The 20064-nt window shown below is 41.3% G+C and overlaps 1 protein-coding gene across 3 annotated transcripts in view; it reads right to left on the bottom strand.

Moving 5' to 3' along the window:
• DYNC1I1 (dynein cytoplasmic 1 intermediate chain 1) overlaps positions 1-20064 on the bottom strand; it is a 289110-nt gene that overhangs the window by 19338 nt on the left and 249708 nt on the right. For all 3 annotated transcript variants that reach the window (XR_003095040.1, XM_014521844.2, XM_025209028.1), the window contains exons 15-16: positions 12802-12942; positions 6005-6130 (exon numbers count right to left, since the gene is read on the bottom strand). Coding sequence is in view for 2 of the 3 variants with exons in the window: in XM_014521844.2 (XP_014377330.1) it covers positions 6005-6130; positions 12802-12942 (267 nt within the window). In the remaining variant the exon portion in view is untranslated. The remainder of the gene's footprint in view (positions 1-6004; positions 6131-12801; positions 12943-20064) is intronic.

The raw sequence follows: 20064 nt of genomic DNA on the forward strand, positions 1-20064 counted from the left end.
AGCGTGGGCTCGCCCCCTCAGCCCCGAGTGCTATTACCTGCATCCCCCCCCGGGCTGCCAGGTGCTGAGCTGGGCGTGCCCTGCTCACTCTTCCCGTACCAGGTGGCAGCAGTGCAGCACAGCCCCATGCACCAGGCACCAGGAGTGGGGTGCTACCCAATGGCTTTCCAGCCACCACCGCTGCCATCTGCCCACCTGGTGGCCAACCACAGTTTCGTTGCAAGGTCAGTGCCTACCAGTATGGCCAGGGCAGACCCCCTGATGGTAGCAGAGAAGCTGTAGGGGTAGCGCCCCGCACCTGGCGCATGGTACACAAGAGCTGTGCTGCACCGCCACCACCGGCTAGGGAAGATTGAGCAGGGTGCTCCCAGCCCAGTGCCCAGTGGCCCAAGAGATCCAGTTAATAGGGCTGAGGGGGCAAGTCTGCACTGTACACACTGCTGCAGGGGCCAGGGCTGGCCTGGGCGCCACTCTCCAGTGGGTAGAAGGGGCCACCAGGCAGGAGATGCTCCCCCAACTGCCTGCTTGGCTTGGCTTGGCTCTGCCCTGGGCTAGCACGGACACACTCAAGCCCCTTCTCTACCCCACACCCGCCCAGCCTAGGTCCCTCTGCTTGGTGGGGCTCACGTTTAGGATGGAGCCGCTGCTCCTGCAATCCCTCTTTGCATGTCCTCACCTGTGCTTGGGACCATTTCACTCCCCTCTCTCCCACCGATCTGGCCTTTGCTCTTGGCCTGCCCCAAGTGAAACTCCGGCCCTGGTGGCTGGGAAGTTCCAGCGGGATTACCCCCTGGCTCAGAGGAGAGCTTTAGGGGTCCTGGGCCACTCTGAGTCACAAGCAGCGGGGAAAAGCTGTGCAGAGCTCGGCTGGGGTCCCTGCAGCCTGGGATGGGAGTTTAAACCCCACCCCAGTCATAGTCAGCCTGCTGGGGTCTGACCACACCCCGCCTCAGCTCAGCTTCCCTCCAGCATGAAGGGAAGGGAGGGTTCACTCTAGTGCCCCCCAGCTTCTAGCCTGAGCCACTGTAGCATGTGGCTGCATTTCCAAGATCAAAAGTGAATATCTATTCACTTGCTTGTTAGTTCAATCTACACAGGTTAGACTAACCTGCCAGAATCAATTCAGGCTCGGTCTTTTTGAATGTCTGTACTTAGCCCCAGAAGCTAACTCTCACTTACAGTGACTGGTTATATTCTCTGATTAAAGCAAATATATTTAAGATCATGTCATCCTGAAACAACCAGCTTATTTCAATTTTTTTAAGTCATCAGTTACTGATCTACAAGTTGCTTTCTCAAATTGTCCCACATGAGTACATATATATGGATTATTTAAGTCTATTCTCCACTGGAAGTGTGTGTGTAACTCCCATTAATGCTAATGGGTGTAAAGCAAAAGCATCGAAGAGAAAATAGACCCCTCACTGTGAAAATAAATGTGTTATGTTCAGACACGATGCTGAGATCAAACAACTAAAAGAGCGTACTGTAAAAAAATAACATTATATGATCTAACTGAAAATACCAACATTATTTTTAACTCACTGGTCATGGACTTTGTCACATTTCATACTTATGATGAACTGTCACCTGTGATGTCATAAAGACAACAGAGGGATGACTTCTCAAAACAAAAAGAACCTGATCCTGAAGTCTTTACCTCAGGCCAAATGTCCATGTTCTCAAAGAGGGTTATGATTCAGTGAAGAATATAGGATTGGGCCCTTAATCTAGGCCATTTTTAAGATCCCTTTTTATACCTTGTGCATGAATATATAAATGGTGAAATGACATGTTACTGTTCTCTAGGAGAGATAATCAAACTAGCAATGAAACTAACACACGGATCTCACCACTTTAATTTTTTCCTTAGTTATCTGATTTGCTGATGTGTTTAAAGTTTACATAAATACAGTCTCCCAGGTTATTTTCCGGTATGTAAGAAAAACTGATTTTTAGGATTTTAAGAAATATAATGTTTTTAAAAACCATTGTGCTTTCTTATTTAACCAAACATATATTCATATTTCATTTGTATTTTTTTTAATAAAAATGACATTTAGCAACATTTTGGTGAATCTATTTTGGTGAATATATTAACAAAAATAATACTACATGAATATGACTACATGTGCCATTGGGCACAGCAATATACTGCAAAGCTTATTGCTCCACAGTTTATTGTTCCTGGGAGGCTCCTGGGAGCACCTGGACCGCAGCACATGGAGCCACATTTATACATGCGCCTGGACCACAGCACATGGAGCTAGGTTCTAGCAGCCCTGGCTAGCAGGAGGTCCCAGGGCCAGCCTGCCAGCTTGAGGCTGTTCCAACCAGACTCAATGTGCTGTGGAGGGGCTAGCTGGCAGGAAGCCTCTGCACTGAAGAACCTTTATGCCCCAGCCAGCCAGGTCAGCAGCTACGCATCTGCTACTCAAAAAAACTCTGCACCAGGGTAGTATTTGGCAATACTACCCTGCTGTGGAGTTTATTAGTTTTGTGCACCCTAACAGGGGTGCACATGTAGATGCTGAGATGTTTATTGCACAGTAAACGCCTTGTGTAGAGGCACCCGGTAAATGCTAAAAATATGCACTTATGCTCTTGCAAAACAGCCTGCTGATCTTCCAAGTGATGTAATCACCTGGATTCCTTTCAATTCAGAAAGAGCTATGGGATGCTCCTATGATTTTCAGTCAATAAGGGATAACTTTTAAAGACACCCAAGCAAAAAAAGGATCCTGTTCTCTTCTGATAGCTCTGTTTCAAAAGGCACCCACAGAAGAGAAGGAAAGAGTTGTATGGCCTAAAAATCAGTCGTCATGACTGAAAACTAATCAGGGGGGAGGTTCCCCATTAAGCTCAGGGGACTAAGGATTGAGGATCCTCTTGTCCATGGCCATATTCCTCTGGAAAGAGGCAGCAGCATGTTACTCTTGCAATTGGGAAAATGTTCCTGATTAAGCTCCTGCTCTCATTCAACTGAACAGCAAACCTCCTACTGATTATAACAAGGCATGCTGAAGCCCTACTATACCTTTGCACAGATGCCTCCAAGCTAAGTATGATATAAATATTGAAATTATCTTTCTGGGGACCATAAGAAAAAAAGAAGAAAAGGCTAGGGAGTACATTATACACAGTGGGTTCCAGTACAACTGTAATTTTTTTTTAACATTTCCCCAGAATGCTGAGCTATAGCCATTTTTCCTCCCTGCTTAGGGTGCACTACAGAAAAGTTTAGCTGGCCTAGAGGTTATACATACTCCTATGCTCTGTGTAGCAGGGTAAGGAAGGAAGGGACGGATTATCTAGTGAAGGGCAAACAAGATGAGAACGTGAACCTCGCTACCTCATCTCACAATTTTAGAATCAGAGGAAAGCAGAGCTGGAAGGAACATCATCAGGTCAAATAGTCCAGCCCTCTACTCAAGGCAGGATCATCCCTGACTAAACCACCCCAGTCAAGTGTCTATCTTACCTGCTTTTTAAAACTTCCAAGAATGGAGATTCCACACTTCCTCTAGGTAGCCTGTTCCAAAGCCTGAGCACCCTCCTAGTCAGAAAGTTCCTCCTCATCTCCAATCTAAATTTCCTTTGCTGCAACTTGATGCCATTGACCCTGGTCCTCTCCCATACAGCCACAGAGAAAAGCTTACCCCTATCCTCTCTATAATCAGCCTTCAAGTATTTGAACACTGTCATCAAATCCCCTCTTTGTCTTCTCAAAAGCATTGGCTTTTTTTTTTGCAACCAGAGTACACTGTTTGCTTATATTCAGTCTAGCCCAGGTCCTTCTCTGCAGTACTGCAGCCTAGGTAGCTTGTATTTGTGAATGCAATTATTTCATTCCAAGAGCAGGACTTGGTTCTTGTCCTTGTTGAATCTCATCTGATTGATTGTAGACCATTTTGCCAGTCTATCCAGGTCATTCTGGATTCTAGCCCTGCTCTCCAGAGCATTTGCAACTCTACCCAACTTGGTGTCATCTACAAATGCTGAGCATGCAAATAATCCTATCATCCAAATTATTTATGAAGATATTAAACAATACTGGACCCAGGACAGACCCCTGGGGAACCCCACTCGATACCTTCTCCCAACCAAATATTTAGCTATTGATGACTACCTGTTGAATATGCCACATCCTTCTTTCAGTCTCCACAGTTTGATTCAGTTTGTATGACAAAGATAAAGCTATATATGGCATGCTTGCCTAGACTAGACCCTTATTTAAGATCTCTATGCAAATTCCATTGATGTGAATGAGAATCTTTTCACTGATTACAATGGGAGTTAGATCAAGGTCTAAAGGATACCTCTGTCTGAATTACTTTTAAAAGGACACTTCATGAAATGATATGGTGGATTACTAAATTAAGCCGCTTCTATTCACTATAATGGCTTTCTATATCAGAACCATCCTCACTAGTGATTTAAGCTGGCTTTCTATCTCAAGACCATCCTTACTAGCCATGGTAGTGTATTTCTGAATCTCACATAAGCTACAACAGGGATGCACAATAGTGAGGGCTGTCACGGTTGGAAACAACTAAGTTGTAGCACCCTTAGTAATCAGAAATGAGCGTTCAATAAGGTAGCAGAAATGAAGGAACCTCACGCTGCTCCAAGCCTAATTAGTCTCCAAGTATCCTTTGCCTAGAACAGGAATTATTACAAGGAAATGTATAGCTATGATTTTTTTAAATTACCATAGAAGGCAAGGCAAAAAAGAGACAATGTGTCATCTCCCTTATTAAAAATATACAATGGAGGAGTTGTGTGGGAGAAGGAGGAAGTAAGGACATAGATGCTCTTGGGGCCTATTTTTTCAGCAGCTCTGTGGAAATCTGCTGGGGTTCTGCACGTTGCAGAGAAGAATGCAGGGGCAGTGCTGCAGTTTGCAAAATACAACAACAAACCGGAATCAAGCAGATGAAAACCAATGGCTTTTTTTTTAACCAGATGTGTTTGTGTTTCTGAGGAAAATGGATAAATATTAAATCCATTTGCTCATGGTTAAGCTTGTAGAAATAAACAATCTTATGAATTGTTTGGTGTATGGTATGTCAAAGAGTCTTCTCTATAGCCTGTCTAGATTCCAGATAATAAATATGACCAGACTACATTGTCACTGCAGATAATCTGTCATATCACTTGGAAGACAAAAAAAATCACCTTTTCAGAGATATAATGCAAAAATAAATACATAAATTAAAACAGCCTGACCTGCCAGTGCTTCAGTGAAAAGTTGAGTGTAATAGCCTTAAACAATTTAGAAATTATGATAAAAATATAGTAAGAAGTTTTGCAAACATTTGTAAGGAAAGGCAACTCCTGAGAAAAAGCAAATGCAATCCAAAAATATGAGTCATGCTCAAGCAATTTTGCTATGGGCCATAAAATCACTTTATGTGAGTTACAGACAATTCTGTATGTTTTCTATAATGTTTCCCTACTGTGTAGAGATGGATATCCTGGTATCCTATCACAGATAATGATGGAAAACAAATTCTCTACATAAAAGCTGATTGCTCAGAGATTCACCCTTGACTATTCCAAGGAATTGTAATGCAGACTGAATGTTTTATACTGTATTCATCAACAAAGAGGCTGACTCCATCAGCACACAACACGCTGTAGCTTAGATGGTTTTTTATAATCTGTAGTGGGGGAATTGAGATCAGCTTTTAAACACAGAATAGTCATCCTGCTATTTCTCACCACCTACATATATTCCTTTCCACACGTGCAGGTCTGCTACCCTTCTCTCCCAAATCACTGCCTCTCAATTTTCTGTTATTGGTGCCATAGTGCATAGCCAGACAATGGTACCAAGAAAACAGACAGGTTCTTTACATGATAGGGTACTACAGCAAATCAATATGGATACCAAAAAAAAAATCTTTCCCATGCACATCAACACATGGCATAGTCCAACATTCAGTTTTATTATCATAGTACTTTCCAGCAACCAAGTATTTAGAAAAGAAAGTACAGGTACCTCTCCAACATCATAGATCCAGATGCGGCCTTCTGAATCACCAACTGCTACCTCTTTCCCAGCTTGCGCCCAACGGACACGATTGAGGGCAGAAGCTCCTTCGATGGTCACACTGGCTGTTGGAACCTATTGAAACAAGAATCATAAAATAAATTATGATAATACTATGCAGCAAGTGATGAATCAAAATGTGCCAGCTTAGGATGATATTTATCACTGTATGAGGCCCAGGTCCCTTTGAATTCCTTGAAATAAGGAGTGAAAAAAAATCATTATTTCTTCAAGCACATGTTCTATCGAGTTAAGGGAGAGAATGAAGAATGAGAAACTGACTGTTGAGAAGATAAAGAGATGGCATTTCCACAATAAAGGGCACTGAATTACACAAATATTTTTTCCTGACTGTGGAGATATGCAAAACCACATTGGCTTATTTCTCCATATGCCCCAATTTACCTTTCAAGAGATGACTTAAGAATCAACTAAGAGTATGACTTCATTATAGCCTTACCTTGGTTCTGATCAATATATTAGCTCAGCCCTCTGAGCATCCTCAAACAAATACAGGCTTAAGTCCAGGAAGCTTATATTGCTTTGAATCCATACACACTTGAATGGCAAGGGTTAAAGTCCAAGTTTTAAGTCAAGTTCTGCAGTGAGAATGCAGCTAAAGACTCGGTTGCTGAGATTGTATTTTGGTTGTCCTACACAATTGTCCTTTCCACACCTCTCCAGCCCTTCCAAGATGCTTACTTTGCATTTATCAGCTGGGCATCTGAAGCAACTTGAGGCAGGTTGACATGCCCCTGATTGGTGTTCAACCCTTCATTCCATGTACCCAGTATGACTTCCTGCAGTACGCAACCAGCTCAGCCAAATGCCTTAGAAATGCCATTCCAATGTGCTGCTATGTAAACTACAGAAACACATGAGGGTTCCACTTAACCCTTGGTATGAATTTACCAGGAAATATACCTTGAATATAGCTTGGTTTAGGACAAGCATCAGAAATCTGCACTGGTTTATAAACAGCTTGAAGAGGCTCGAAGAGACTCAAAGAGGTTGGCCAAGGTGGGGATCATGTAGACAGCTGTCCCGCTGTGGGAGCACATTGAACACTTCAGGGGCGCTCACTACAAGTGAAAAATTAGCAGCCACAAAACTAGCAACATCCCACCCACCAGCCCTTCATATGAATAGTTTGATTAGGTGCTTACTTCTGCCCCAGGCAGCTAACCCTGCATGACAGGCTTCTCCACAGGGACAATCTGATTTTCAGATTAAAGCAAAGGAGACAGGGATGGTGCTGGTGAATTCCTTAACAGCAAAGGTTTAAGTGTTCAGGAATGTACCCCAAAACTGGGTGCTGGAACAGGCCTTGAAGTAGTCCATATGACTGCATGGGCTAGAGGACATCCCAGGCCATATTCTAAGGTTCTGTTTGGGAATGGGCCCACAAAACAGCTTGGAAAGGAAGCAGCACTGGAGCAGGAGCCAAAGCTGCAGGTAAGTAAGTGGCAGCTACTCTCTCATGTCCTTATGGGGTAATTGCAGCATAAGTGGGAGGAATTACTCTGTTTCAACATCTTAACCCTCCTCCTATCATAACCCTAAAACCTGGTTTGAAAGCTAAGACAATGGTAGTAGGGTCTATGAACCAAATTTAAAAGGCCTTACATCAGCTTTAGTTGTGATTTTTAATTTTGGTGGCAGAAGATCAGAAACACTGGAAATTCCATTAAAAACAAGACACTTGTAGTGTTCCATACTATTCTGGGTCTCTTTTTTTCTCTACCTCAAGTCTAGACCCTTCTGTCCCTCATTCAGAATCAGCAAAAGTAGGAAGCAGGGCTTTTGCAGACTTTCTGAGAGACTCCAGCCGTACCCAGTAACTGCACAGTCACTCATGCAGCAGAGCAGTTACTGTAAAACAGTGCTGTTTGCCTAGCACCTAAAAATCTGGAAACTCACTGCTTCCCTTTGTCATTGTCTCAGACTGAAAGCTGCAAATCCAAACTGGTACCTCAGAACACAATACAGTTGGCATGATAAATAATCTCTGTAAATGACCACACTGCAATGTAAAGTGTAAAATAGATCTGCTCACACAGTAATTCAGAAATAATGCTGGACAGGAATCAGAAAGTAGCAGATGACTATTTTTTCCTTAAAGAAGTACTCATGCAAATAAGCCCCTGCCATCTCTTCACTGTTTAGGGCCACATCCTCCTCTCAGTGCAATATTATCATTAAAATGTGATCTACTGTAACTTCTCATCCTATGCATGTTATTGTTTGGTGGGGCAGTTTATGGCTCCATGCAAATTATTAGGTCTATTACCTACCAATTTTTCAACAATTAAATTCCACCTTTTTCAGTGCATTTGCTGGATTCTTAAATTTTGTTTCTCAGAAAATTAGCAGATCAAAAACATGTGAGTTCTTCCAGTTTGGTTTCCTAACTGTAAATTTCAGACATTCAGTTTTAGCCAAACTCTCAGAATGCTGAAATATGTTCACGTACTCTACCTTGATTTGGGCTCATATAGCATTATTGCCTTGTTTCACTGGAAAAAAAACTCCAACAAGATGCATGCTGACCAGCATAAACCCTCGTAAATTAAAATAACCTAACGGTTTAGTAAAAACCTTTTGCCATTCAACAAAGTGATCTAACAGCATCAAAGAAACTTTGAAACATTCTAAAATACTTGAAAAAAATACAACCCCGGTTTTCCTCTGATATGGAGGGAAATATACTCAAACTATATCATCTTAAAATAGATTTGACTGCTGTGAATAATGATAGTAAATTACACGCACCTATTTTGGATTTCAAAGATCCAAATTCACTTTATAATGGTTATATGATACCATTAGTTATGTTTTAAAAATTACATATAAAATACTTTATAAAATTATCTCAAATTGTTAAATGATGCTTGACAGATTTTAACTATTTTGCCACGTGAACTTAGTAGGCAATAGATTGAGAAAGCAATCATAGAAAATTAAACAATAATTCATCTCAATTTTTGTTGCTTATGTGTTATTGAAATTGTTTAGGAATATATTTCATACCTATTTAATGAAACATATACTATGTATATACTTTCAAAGCCGAAGTATGAGTCATGCACAAGAAAAATATTGTTGAAAGCAACAGAATACAGCAGAGACGTGCAAAAATAGAATTCATTTCTGTACAGTAATCAATAGAGACAATTTGAGAAAGAGATAAAAGCTGATGCTATCCAAAAACCAAGAAAGAAATCTATTGTGGACATACTGCTGGGAAACAGACTTTCTGTCTGAAATCTAACTGCACATCTGACTTACTGTTACGGTACAAATTTGCAAGAGAGTACGGAAATGTAGTAGCTTTTAAAAAATACATCTCTTTATTGGATATAAATCAAATGTGATAACTTTCACTGATGTTACAGAAACCAAATATGGTATCCACAAATCAGTGTTACATACAAATTGTGTAGTCCTTTTTAAAGTTCATTCATGGGAATTACTGTATTGATTATGTTGATGATAGAATCAAAGAATTACACTCATTTTGGTCAATAGGCATGGATTGAGCACTTTTAAAATGAAGTAAAATAAATATGTAGAATAAAACTAGTACATGTTGTGCTGTATTTCAAGAATTTGGAAAGTATGTTATCTAAAAACATTTTCTCCCTCAGTTTTCAAAATAACAGCTAGAAAACAATGAAGTATATTTCCTAAAACACATAAATGCCTCATTAATAATAGTATCCAGATCTTACACATAGAGCTTTTCATCAGTAGGTAGCAGAATAACCCATTAATATACCTGTCATTTTCTTCTATCTCTGTAGACACTTTGACATCACATAAATTATTTCTATTAGTAAGCTACTGCTGCTTGCTTAAACACAATTAAGAAACTTCTCTAGTTAGTCGCCTCATTTTCATTATAAAGACTAATGAGTAAAACTCTGATCATGACTTTTCATTAGTAAACAGAATAACTGATTCAGATACCATAACAATCAGTCATGAAAAACTTGAAAACTGCAAACTAATTCCAAACAACCAAGGTCAGAACAAACATTGATTGCCTTCAGTTATAACATTTCGAAGACTGGTATAGGGTTCTTGCCCTGGCACCTATATGTCTGATCATGTTTTTCTCACGTACCCAAGTCTCCCTTTTAATAAGATCCTGCTAGTTTATCATTACAGGATATTTTAAAGTCATTCTACTACTGGTTAAGAACAAATCAAAGTAGGATTTAGTCAGAAAAATATTAAGTTGGCTTTCATATTCATGCAAATCTAGAATACCAGAGATACTCCACAGTTACACTTATGTAACTTATGTGAGACCTGATTATTACCCTATAAATTAAAAATATTTGTGAAATCAGCAGTAGTTCAGGATGTCCAAGAAAGGCAGTAGCACGGTTGTGATTTCATTTCTGTTGAGGTTCCTTTTATATAAGAAATATTCCTCAACAATTCTAATTATCTAGGACATGATCCTTCTCATTATTTCAGGGGAGTGAAATCAGTCCCATAATAATTTTTTTTTGGCGGGGCGGGGGAGGGGGGAAATGAAATGCTGGCTCTATTGAATTCGAAGACAAAACTCCCATTGACTGTAAACAGAACAAAATTTCCATCTTGATATCTTCGGGGAAAGGGCTATTTTGCTTTTTAAAATTTTACCCAGTTTTTATGCTGTGTAAACAGACATTAACAGCACCTGAAGGATATGTCCCTCCCTTCTTGAAAAGAAATTCTGAGGAGAGTCCTCCTGTATATCCTCCAGCTGTATACGTTCTAATTAAAAAGGCTGCACTGCTTCCTGCTCAGAATACTTCAAAAGGTCTCACAGCTCCACTTGACAATACAGTCTACAGTGTTTGTTACTCTTACCTGTCCATACTTATTTATGGTGAGCAGCACTGATTGGAAACCATAAACTGCATTTGTATTTTACTTTGGCTGAAATGTATATCATGACTACATGAAAGACGTATTAATGACTGAATTAACCTTAAAGAAATATTGTAAACGGGGGGGGGGGGGGGAAGAAATACTGGTTTCTGTTGCTTTCATCCTTTCTTTTGAAGAATGAAAATAGCCCACCAGATAAAATATTACCTTATTTTTGTGCTGTTTATGCTGTTCTCTGTGCATTTACAAGGCATTGAATAAAATATTTAATGCTTAAGTAATAGAAAACTATTTCAAACTCAGTTTTGGATCTTGGTTATGGAGCCATTTAGAATTGTAAATATCACGTCACTTCTTACAGCAAAGATTTTTTTCCAAAGGAAAATTCAGCTTAAATCAAGATTCTGCACATTCATTAAGAATTATAAATTTAAAATGAATAAAAGCATGGGCAATTTTTTTCAAATTGAAGTCAAAAGAATCCAAATAAAAGGGGATATAAAATATATGCTTTCCATTCCTTATTTAGAAGGTTGCTTTTAAAAAACAGTTCAATATTTGCCACTGTTTTTGCAAAAAGCAACAATTCATTTTCCATGGAGTTAAAAAGTGTGACACTATTCCCTCCCCCTCCATGGTCCCCATTGTTTAGCAGTGCTGCAGGTACAGGAATCTGGCTACTTGTCTTTTATATTGCTGCATATATATTACCAAAGCTGCAAGGTCTAAAGAAAAAAAAAGGAGAAAAGTGGTGAATCACAACTAACCCATGAGAACTTTTCATGGCTTGAAAATACAAGTAGTTTCCACGGTTATCATTCAGAAGTGTTATGAAAGGTTGGGGGACGGAAAACATGGGCAATACCATGTCCCTACCAGACTGGAGAGCTCACAAGCTGTGACAAGTTGAGGGAGATAGGGAGCAGGCAACGGTTTCTCCAGGCAAACTGGATCTGCCATTGAAATATTAAATAACAACAATAAATAACAATAATTATAAGCAATCCTTCAGCCTAGAGCAAGGGAGCTTTCTTCCACAGCCGCCTAAAAATCCAGGCTAGTGACTTGAGCGAGGGACGCTTGGCAGGTCTGGCTGTGGCTGCAAAAAAATGTCAGGTTGTGACAGCTGAAATAAAGGGAGAAGTGAGGGAGAGGGGGGATGGGACTGAGTTACTGAGGGGGAAAAAATTAGTGTTACAAAACCCAGGAATCAGAACTCGTGGTAGACACAATATCTTTTAATAGACTAACTAGATGTTCGCCAAAAAAAAAAATCTTTAAATTTTATTTTATTGCAAACATCTAGTTGGTCTCATAAGAGACATCACCTCAACCATGAGTTCTGCTTCCTTTTGCCTCTAGACCAATACGGCTACAATCTGGATGCCTGACAAAACCCAGAGCTTTTAAAATCCTCTGCCTGGCAATCACTCCAGGGGACACAGAATCCTCTAGTCCCTGTCCTTGTGCTCCCTTTTTTTTTCTTTCTTTCTTTTGATTCCCCTTGCCCCCCAAACCCACATTTCATTGCATGTCACACACCAGGAGCCTGGAGACACAGAAGGGGGAAATTCATCTTCCCTTCAGTGAGACGCTCCCCCCGCCCCCCTTGGGAAAGTTGAGCCCCTCTCCAGAGACACCCACGGAGGGGAAGGCAGTGCCACGAGACGTCCCTTGGAGGAGACAAGGAGGGGAGTGTGTGGGAGCAGCCGCGCTCTGCCACAGGCAGGGACCTGAGGCGGCTCTGTCTCCTCCCTCCCTCCCCAGCAGACCGCACAGGGTTAAGGGCTCCCCCCGCCCCGCGCACACACACACACACACACACGCGCGCGCGCACACACACACACACACACACTCACCTCGGTGTCATTATTCAGGTTCCACAGATCCAAGCGCCCCATCCCGTCCACGCAGGCGAAGAGCGCGGGATGCACTGGTGACCACATGACATCGTAGACATAGTCTGCATTGTCTTCAAAGGAGTAGAGCGGCTTGTTGTGCTGTAAAGCAGAGAGCAGCATGAAGACTTCGTGGCGCTAGTGCTGCCTCGGGCTGTCTGGCGAGTCTAATTAAAAACTTTGCACATTTACAAAGTGTCATAAAACTTCCCCAGATGAAAGGTCCGTGCAGAGGGGTGGGGCCGCAGCTTTCATGGGGCAACAACAACTGTCCAGTGGTAGAAATAAAATGCACTGAGGGTGGGGGGTGCTGAAATAGTGCTGAAGACAGGTGAGCAAGCTGCGCTTCGCCCCGGGGCCGGGGCCGTGCGTGTCTCCCGCGCAAGCCAAGCGGGCTCGCGGGCTGACCCGAGCGCGGAGCCTGAGCTCCCCGGTGAGCGGCCGCCGCAGCCCCCGGGGGCTCCCGGCACGGAAGGCAGCGACTGCCACCTAGCGGCCACGGCCTGGCTGCGACAGCCAATTAGCAGCGCTCGCGGTCCCCTGCTCCGCTGCGGAGGGCAGCGCCGGGCGCCTGGGTGACCCGGTGCCAAGGGACTTCTCCGCCTGCTCCATGGGGTCACTTGGACTCATCAGGGTTAAGCTCCCTCTGATAGGGTCTCCCCTTCCTTCGCAGGCCACCTGCATTGGCCCTTCATGCTCAAGCTAGCTAGGTTTCCCAAAACTTGCTCCACCTCAATTTAAAAAAAACCCAAACAAAAACCCCAAACTGAGGAGGGAGATAAGGAGATGGGAAGGCCAGAAGTGTGACATCCAAGCAGGCAGAAAGCTACTTAATTTAAGCGCAGGCTGTCATTTCAAAACCCGGGAGAAGTCAGAGGCAAGTTTGAAAGTACACCAGAAATATGAGGTAATTTGTGCATCATGAATTATTCATCGCATCTGGCTTGTCTTATTCTAATTTTTGCATAATGGCTTCACTAATCCCTGATCAATTAATGTAAAATGAAATTTAAATGATAATGAACACTCCAGAGATAAAAGAAATTAAGTATTCTCATAGCCAGTGACAGAAATCTAAACAATGGGATTTTTTTAAATGTCTTCTTCATCCACTCAGCTGTCTTCAGCAGCTCTTTGGGCTTGGCTTAGTGTCTCTGTAAGCAGGGTACAAGACAGATCAGAAGAAATACAAATAAGCACTTAAAACCAAGATTCTACCCTACCTTTTTACAGGGACTTTAGTAATGGGTATTACACAGAATCCCCTTGTTAAGTCTTAAACTATTTTTATGTTGGTTTTAAATATTTAGAGGATCTCAAGAAAGTCATTCCAGAATACAACCAGCTACGAACCAGGAAACAAGGGAACCAGGAAAACAAGGGAAATTAGAAATATATCACTGTAAGGAAATAGCTTATGCTACTGCCAACTTTTTTTTTAACAAGTGCACTTTAAAGCTATGCTATTTAAGGGTCAATGGCAAAATGCCCACTGGTTGTAGTGGGCTTTGCATCAGATCCTGAAACATTCTCAGGTTATGTATGATATTATTAATGACCAGCATTTCTAACAACACAACTAAAAGTGAATGAAGTACATTTTTACCTGTTGTTTATTTTAGACAATCCAATTAGAACAGTTAATTTAATCACTTTCAGCACTCCTGTACTACACAAGTTGCAATGTTTGGATTGCAAACACAGCAGGGGAGTGTGTGTGGAATATATAGATACAGACCTACATCTGCTGCATGTGTATGCTTAAGAGTTTTCATTAAAAAGAAGAATGTATTAAAATATTTCCATTCACCATAGGCTTTGTAAAACTGTTTAAGGCTATATCAAGGATTTCAGTTACAAGGGACTCTATAACATTGACAAGGCTTACAGTTCAGTCAATGAAAGTTTTGCCATTGGCAACCAATAGAAGCAGGATGATGCCCCAACTTTTCACTTTTTTTATCAGTAGAATAAAGCTGGAAATTATTTCAGTTTCATATGCAGTCTTTCTGAAATGCTAATGTACTCTCTTTTGGAGTCTTTAGTGTTGCAACCAAAGAGGAGAAATACCATGGGAATGTAAATCTTTCCTAAATAAGGCCTGATCCTGCAAATACTTACAGTATGTGCTTAAATTAAGAATATGAGTAAACTAAGTAACTTCAGTGTGGTTTCTCACATACTTAATGTTGAGCACATGGTGCAATGTTTGCAAGATTCAAGACTACATTATGGTCAGGGTTTTGAGGAGACAGAGCTATTATAAAAGATATGTGGTATCTAATATCTTCAGCTGTGAGCCAGCAAATAGAAAGGGGAGGAGGCAGGGGTCATATAACTCAACAGCACATGCACATAGAGACCATGCAGTATGGTTTGGAAGTATTAGACCTAAGTTTGCTGAATAAAACTTCTTGGTGATATAAAGTAGTATATTTGAAGGAAACTGGATCATGCTTTTCTCATGCACAAAAAGTGCATGTAAAAGCTGAAATGTTATGGAATATGATAAAAAAAAAAATCACACGATTAAAAGGAATATATATGTATCAGTCAACTCACAGCAGATTTCAATCAACATTTCTTTTTGCAGAAACAGTAAAACTTGCTTTGATCAGATTTTATTTGATCATGTCTCTTTTAGCTCTTAAATCCATTGACCAAATAATGGCCAGAACGGTCCAGTGACTAGCCTACCACTGACTTGCTAAGAGACCTTTGGCAAGTTATTTTATCCTTTATAGCTTAGTTTTCCTATTTGTAAAGTAGGAATAATGATACTTTCCTGGCTTACAAAGTGCTTTGACAGTGCCTTGCTAAGTGCTTCCTAGTAAATCATTTTACAAGGAAAAGATGGAAGAACTAGGCTTATTTAGTCTGGAACAGAGAAGTGAGGTGGGATTTGATGGTAATTTTCAAATACAAAAAAAAGGGTCAGTATAAAGAAGACAGGGAGAGGATAAGTAACAATTTTATACTGCAACAAGGGGAATTTGGCTGGATATTAGAAAGAACTTCTCTAACTAAAAAAATACAGTAAAGAGAAGTTATGGAATCTCCATCACTGGAAGTTTTTAAGTGCAGGTTGAACAAATACTTGCCTGGGGATATAGTCAGGAATTATCTTGCCTTGAGCCGGGGTTTGGATTAGATGACCTCCTGAGGTCCCTTCAAGCCCTATTTTTCTATGAGATATCTGGATAAGTGCTCAGCATCATGGTTACCACTATATAGGAAATCTGCACATGCAAAAATGAGAAAATTTGGACCACCAAAGTAATGTGGATTTTAGGAAACATTTGATACTTTTGGAAAATGAAAGACATGTTCATAAATCTGAATGTGGCTTAGGAAGATAAGCTATTCCATCCTCAGGTCAACTACTGATGGAAAAAAGTTATGAGAAAGATAGTCCATGTCCTGCACTGCTTGTATGAAAAGAGAAACATTCTTAGAAACCTTTCTACAAAAGCTAGCAATTTTGGCTTTATCTAATTTTATTAATTGTGAGCAGTCCTGGTGATTTTAATATGATACTTATATTGCCTAAAGTACCACATTATGTACATACTTGTAGGACTTGGACCTTAGCTACACTGTAAACCCAAGAACAAAGATCCAATTCTGCAACCTAGTGCAAGTTCCCCTAACTCTTAAGAAAAAGGATATGAAACATCACACCCTGCCACTATAAACCAGTTCCTCTAGGAAATTCTAAAATGTGAGGCTGCACAAAGATCATTTAAAAACCATTTAAAATTATTTGAACTTCAGATTTACATGATCTATAACTAATATGGCTATTGTTATAAAACAACTGGAATTTAAATTTGATGAGTGTCCATTCTTAAGTATCAAACCCCTGTATTATCCTCTATAACAGAACTAATAGATGGAAGCAAAGTCTCCAGACAATCTTGAGAAATATCCACCTACAACTGAAAGAGACAATTTTGGGTGAAACCCTGGCCCCACTGAAGACAAATCTTGGCCCTACTGAAGACAATCTTGATCCTTACTTTGAGGATCAAGATTTCAACACTTACTTTTAAACAGAGCAAGCAATTCCAAGGCAGACATATATTTTTATATGGTCTATTTAAACATGTGTGTCTTTAAACTCTCTTATTCACTTATTGTTTCTGTATAGGCATTGTTTAAAAGAACAATGGGGAATGAACAACAGATTTTTAATAAAAGGTAAACCTGTCTAGGAATTTAACACTTGCCAATGAAACAAGAAGCTTCTCTAAACAAATACTATATATTTATATAAAGAGGCATTTTTGTTTCCAGATATAAATTTTACCAGTCTGTCCCACTTCTTATTTGCATGGAAGAATCCTCCTTAATCCAGGAGGCGCCACACATAAAGTAGCTAATTATCCATATAAAGGAATGTATACATATTCACAGGTTTTAACTAGCATCTGACTACTTAAAAGCCATGGAAATAGCTATCAGCTTTGCCTGTTTTATGAAAGGAGTATTTTACACATTGGCACAATTTCTATGGATATCAGCTCCACCTAAAGGTATTTCTCTAAACTGTGTATCTCGACAGCAGAAATCTGTGTCTAACTACTGTTATCCCACTCACCAAGTACAAGTACTATATTTCCGCTTTTCACTCTATCTCTTTTCATACTACAAACAGTGGACCTTATCCTTGGCTGTTGTAGTTACACCAAAGTCATTGAAGCTACACTGATTTAACATCAGCACAGAATTTAACCCAGAATATTTAGCTTGTATTGATTTATTTTTTATACAGGCTCATGTATTTGTTGGTACTTGATACATTTGTTTATTTAGGGCTAAATTGTGACTTTCAGGCACGAGAGAGAAGCAGTCCTGAACCTTCACTTACAAACTGGAGAGACCAAGGTTCAAAATACCGGGGCTTGGGGGGGCTGTGCCCCCATAAGAGATGAGAGCCCCCCAAAAGCTCCCCCCATAAGAGACGAGAGTTCCGGCCTGACCCATGCCTTTCTAATCAGCTCAGGTGGCAGCGGCAGCTCCTTCCAGCTGCCACCACCACAGACCCCACAAAAGGCTGGGTGTGATTCAAACCCTGGAAGAGACTCTCTAGCACAGTCGCATGGGTTGGGGGCAGGCAGCACTGTGACAGACAGGGAAGGGAGCAGAAAGCAAAGCAGCTGATTGAGCAGAGGAAGGGAGTCAAAGTAGCACTCAGGGAGGGTGGTGGGCTAATCTGTGGCACTCTGCCAAAAGGTTAGCCCCAGTGTCCTAGCATTTAATCTCAACCCTTTTACAATGCACCTCCTTTAATTATTTTTTAAAAATCTGACAAATGATGACTGCAGGCATGAAAATTTTGAATAAAGTACCGTATTTTCGCACATATACCCTGCCCACAGTATAAGCCGCACCCACGTATAACCCACGGAAAATTGTGTTTTTGTAAATAAGTCCATGTATACGCCGCAACTGTGTATTCCCCGCAGCAGCATATACACGGGGAGGCGGTGCAGCCCACCCCGGCCCCGTGGGCGGCGGCAACGCAGCCCAGCCTGCCCTGGCCCCATCCTCCGCGGTGGCGCAGCCTGGCCTGCCCGGGTGGCGGCACAGCCCGGCCCCAGCCCTGTGGGGGAAAGTCTGTGGATAGCCTGCACCCGTCCATTTTTTTTGTAAAATCGCATATACCCTGTGGGATATTTGCATGAAAATACGGTAGTCATTTTGAGTGCATATGAAACAGTGCACCTAAATGGTACAGTCTTTACTCAAGGCAAGTCATATTTTTCCACTGTAAAACCGAGAGGAAAGAGGGTGGAGCTGGTGGCATATCCAGTCAGGGGGACAGAATCTGAGGTCTTGCAATGCCTTTGTGCACTGCAAATCCCTAAATCCAGCCTACTCCACATCAAAATGGAAGCCTTGCTCCTCTTTGCTGAGCCCTGACTCAATCTTCCCCATGCAGCATCTGCAGCATAGGCCACAGAACAGGGTGAGCCACCCAGGCCATGGCCCAACCAACTTTTAGCACTTTAATTTATATAACCCACAAATGCGCAATTGTCATTCCGGTTAAAACTGTATAGCTATTTTTTTAACTGCATAGCTAGCTCTTCAGCCTGGAAAAGCGCAGGCTCAGGGGCAATCTGATGGCCACCTAGAAGTTTATAAGGGGTGTCCACCAGGATCTGGGGGAACAATTGTTCACCAGAGTGCCCCAAGGGATGACAAGGTCGAACGGTTATAAACTCCTGCAAGACTGTTTCAGGCTGGACATAAGGAAGAATTTCTTTACTGTCCGAGCCCCCCAAGGTCTGGAATAGCCTGCCATAGGAGGTGGTTCAAGCACCTACTTTGAATGCCTTCAAGAGAAAATTGGACGCTTATCTTGCTGGGATCCCATGACTCCAGCTGGGGCAGGAGACTGGACTCGATCTTCTGAGGTCCCTTCCAGCCCTAATGTCTATGAAATCTATTAAATTAACATGCTAAAAGTTGGTTGGGCCATGGCCCGGGTGGCCCACCCCGTTCCGTGACCTATGATCTGCAGCTTATCCATACCACTCCACATGACATGTACAACATAGACTAGAAGCAGAAGGTGCTAGTTTGACTCAATTTACAGCTTCACTGATTGCCTGTCTTGCATGCATACCAGCCCAGCCTCTGGCTTCTTTACTATTCATTCCACCCAGGAAAAGCACACACCAACTGCAGAGACTTCCTCAGCCTGACCAAGGGTTTTTAAACCCGAAAGCTTGCTAAAATTTTTTTTCAATTATTTAAGTTGGTATAATAAAAGAAATCAGATTCGCCCAAAGAACCTTGTCTGCCTAACGACATTGAAGTATATTTTAAGCAATCTATTGAAAAACAAAGACACTCCTCTTTTGATTTACGATGTCCATTGCATGACTATTGGTAAATAAAGCTTTCACCATTCAAGATATAATCATGCTTGAATCCCTTGAAACTCTGCCCTAGTGAAATCAATGGAGAGTTTCACTGAATTCAGTGGGGCTGGAATTTTACCCTCTCACTGCATGTATTGATTGAATTAGATAACCTATAATGGTAATATGCTTACAACACAAGCATCTGAATTTTACCAGGTGCTACAAGAACTAACTCCCAAAGAAGCCAACACAATGGTGTTCAATGAGGACCCAAATAATCTTTTTCTGTTCTAACAGAACATTATAATATTTTATCTGCTTTGTATGTTTTACTGAAACTCCATACAAG

The sequence above is a fragment of the Alligator sinensis genome, unplaced genomic scaffold (genome assembly GCF_000455745.1).
Source record: "Alligator sinensis unplaced genomic scaffold, ASM45574v1 scaffold196_3, whole genome shotgun sequence".
Classification (NCBI taxonomy): Eukaryota; Metazoa; Chordata; order Crocodylia; family Alligatoridae; genus Alligator; species Alligator sinensis.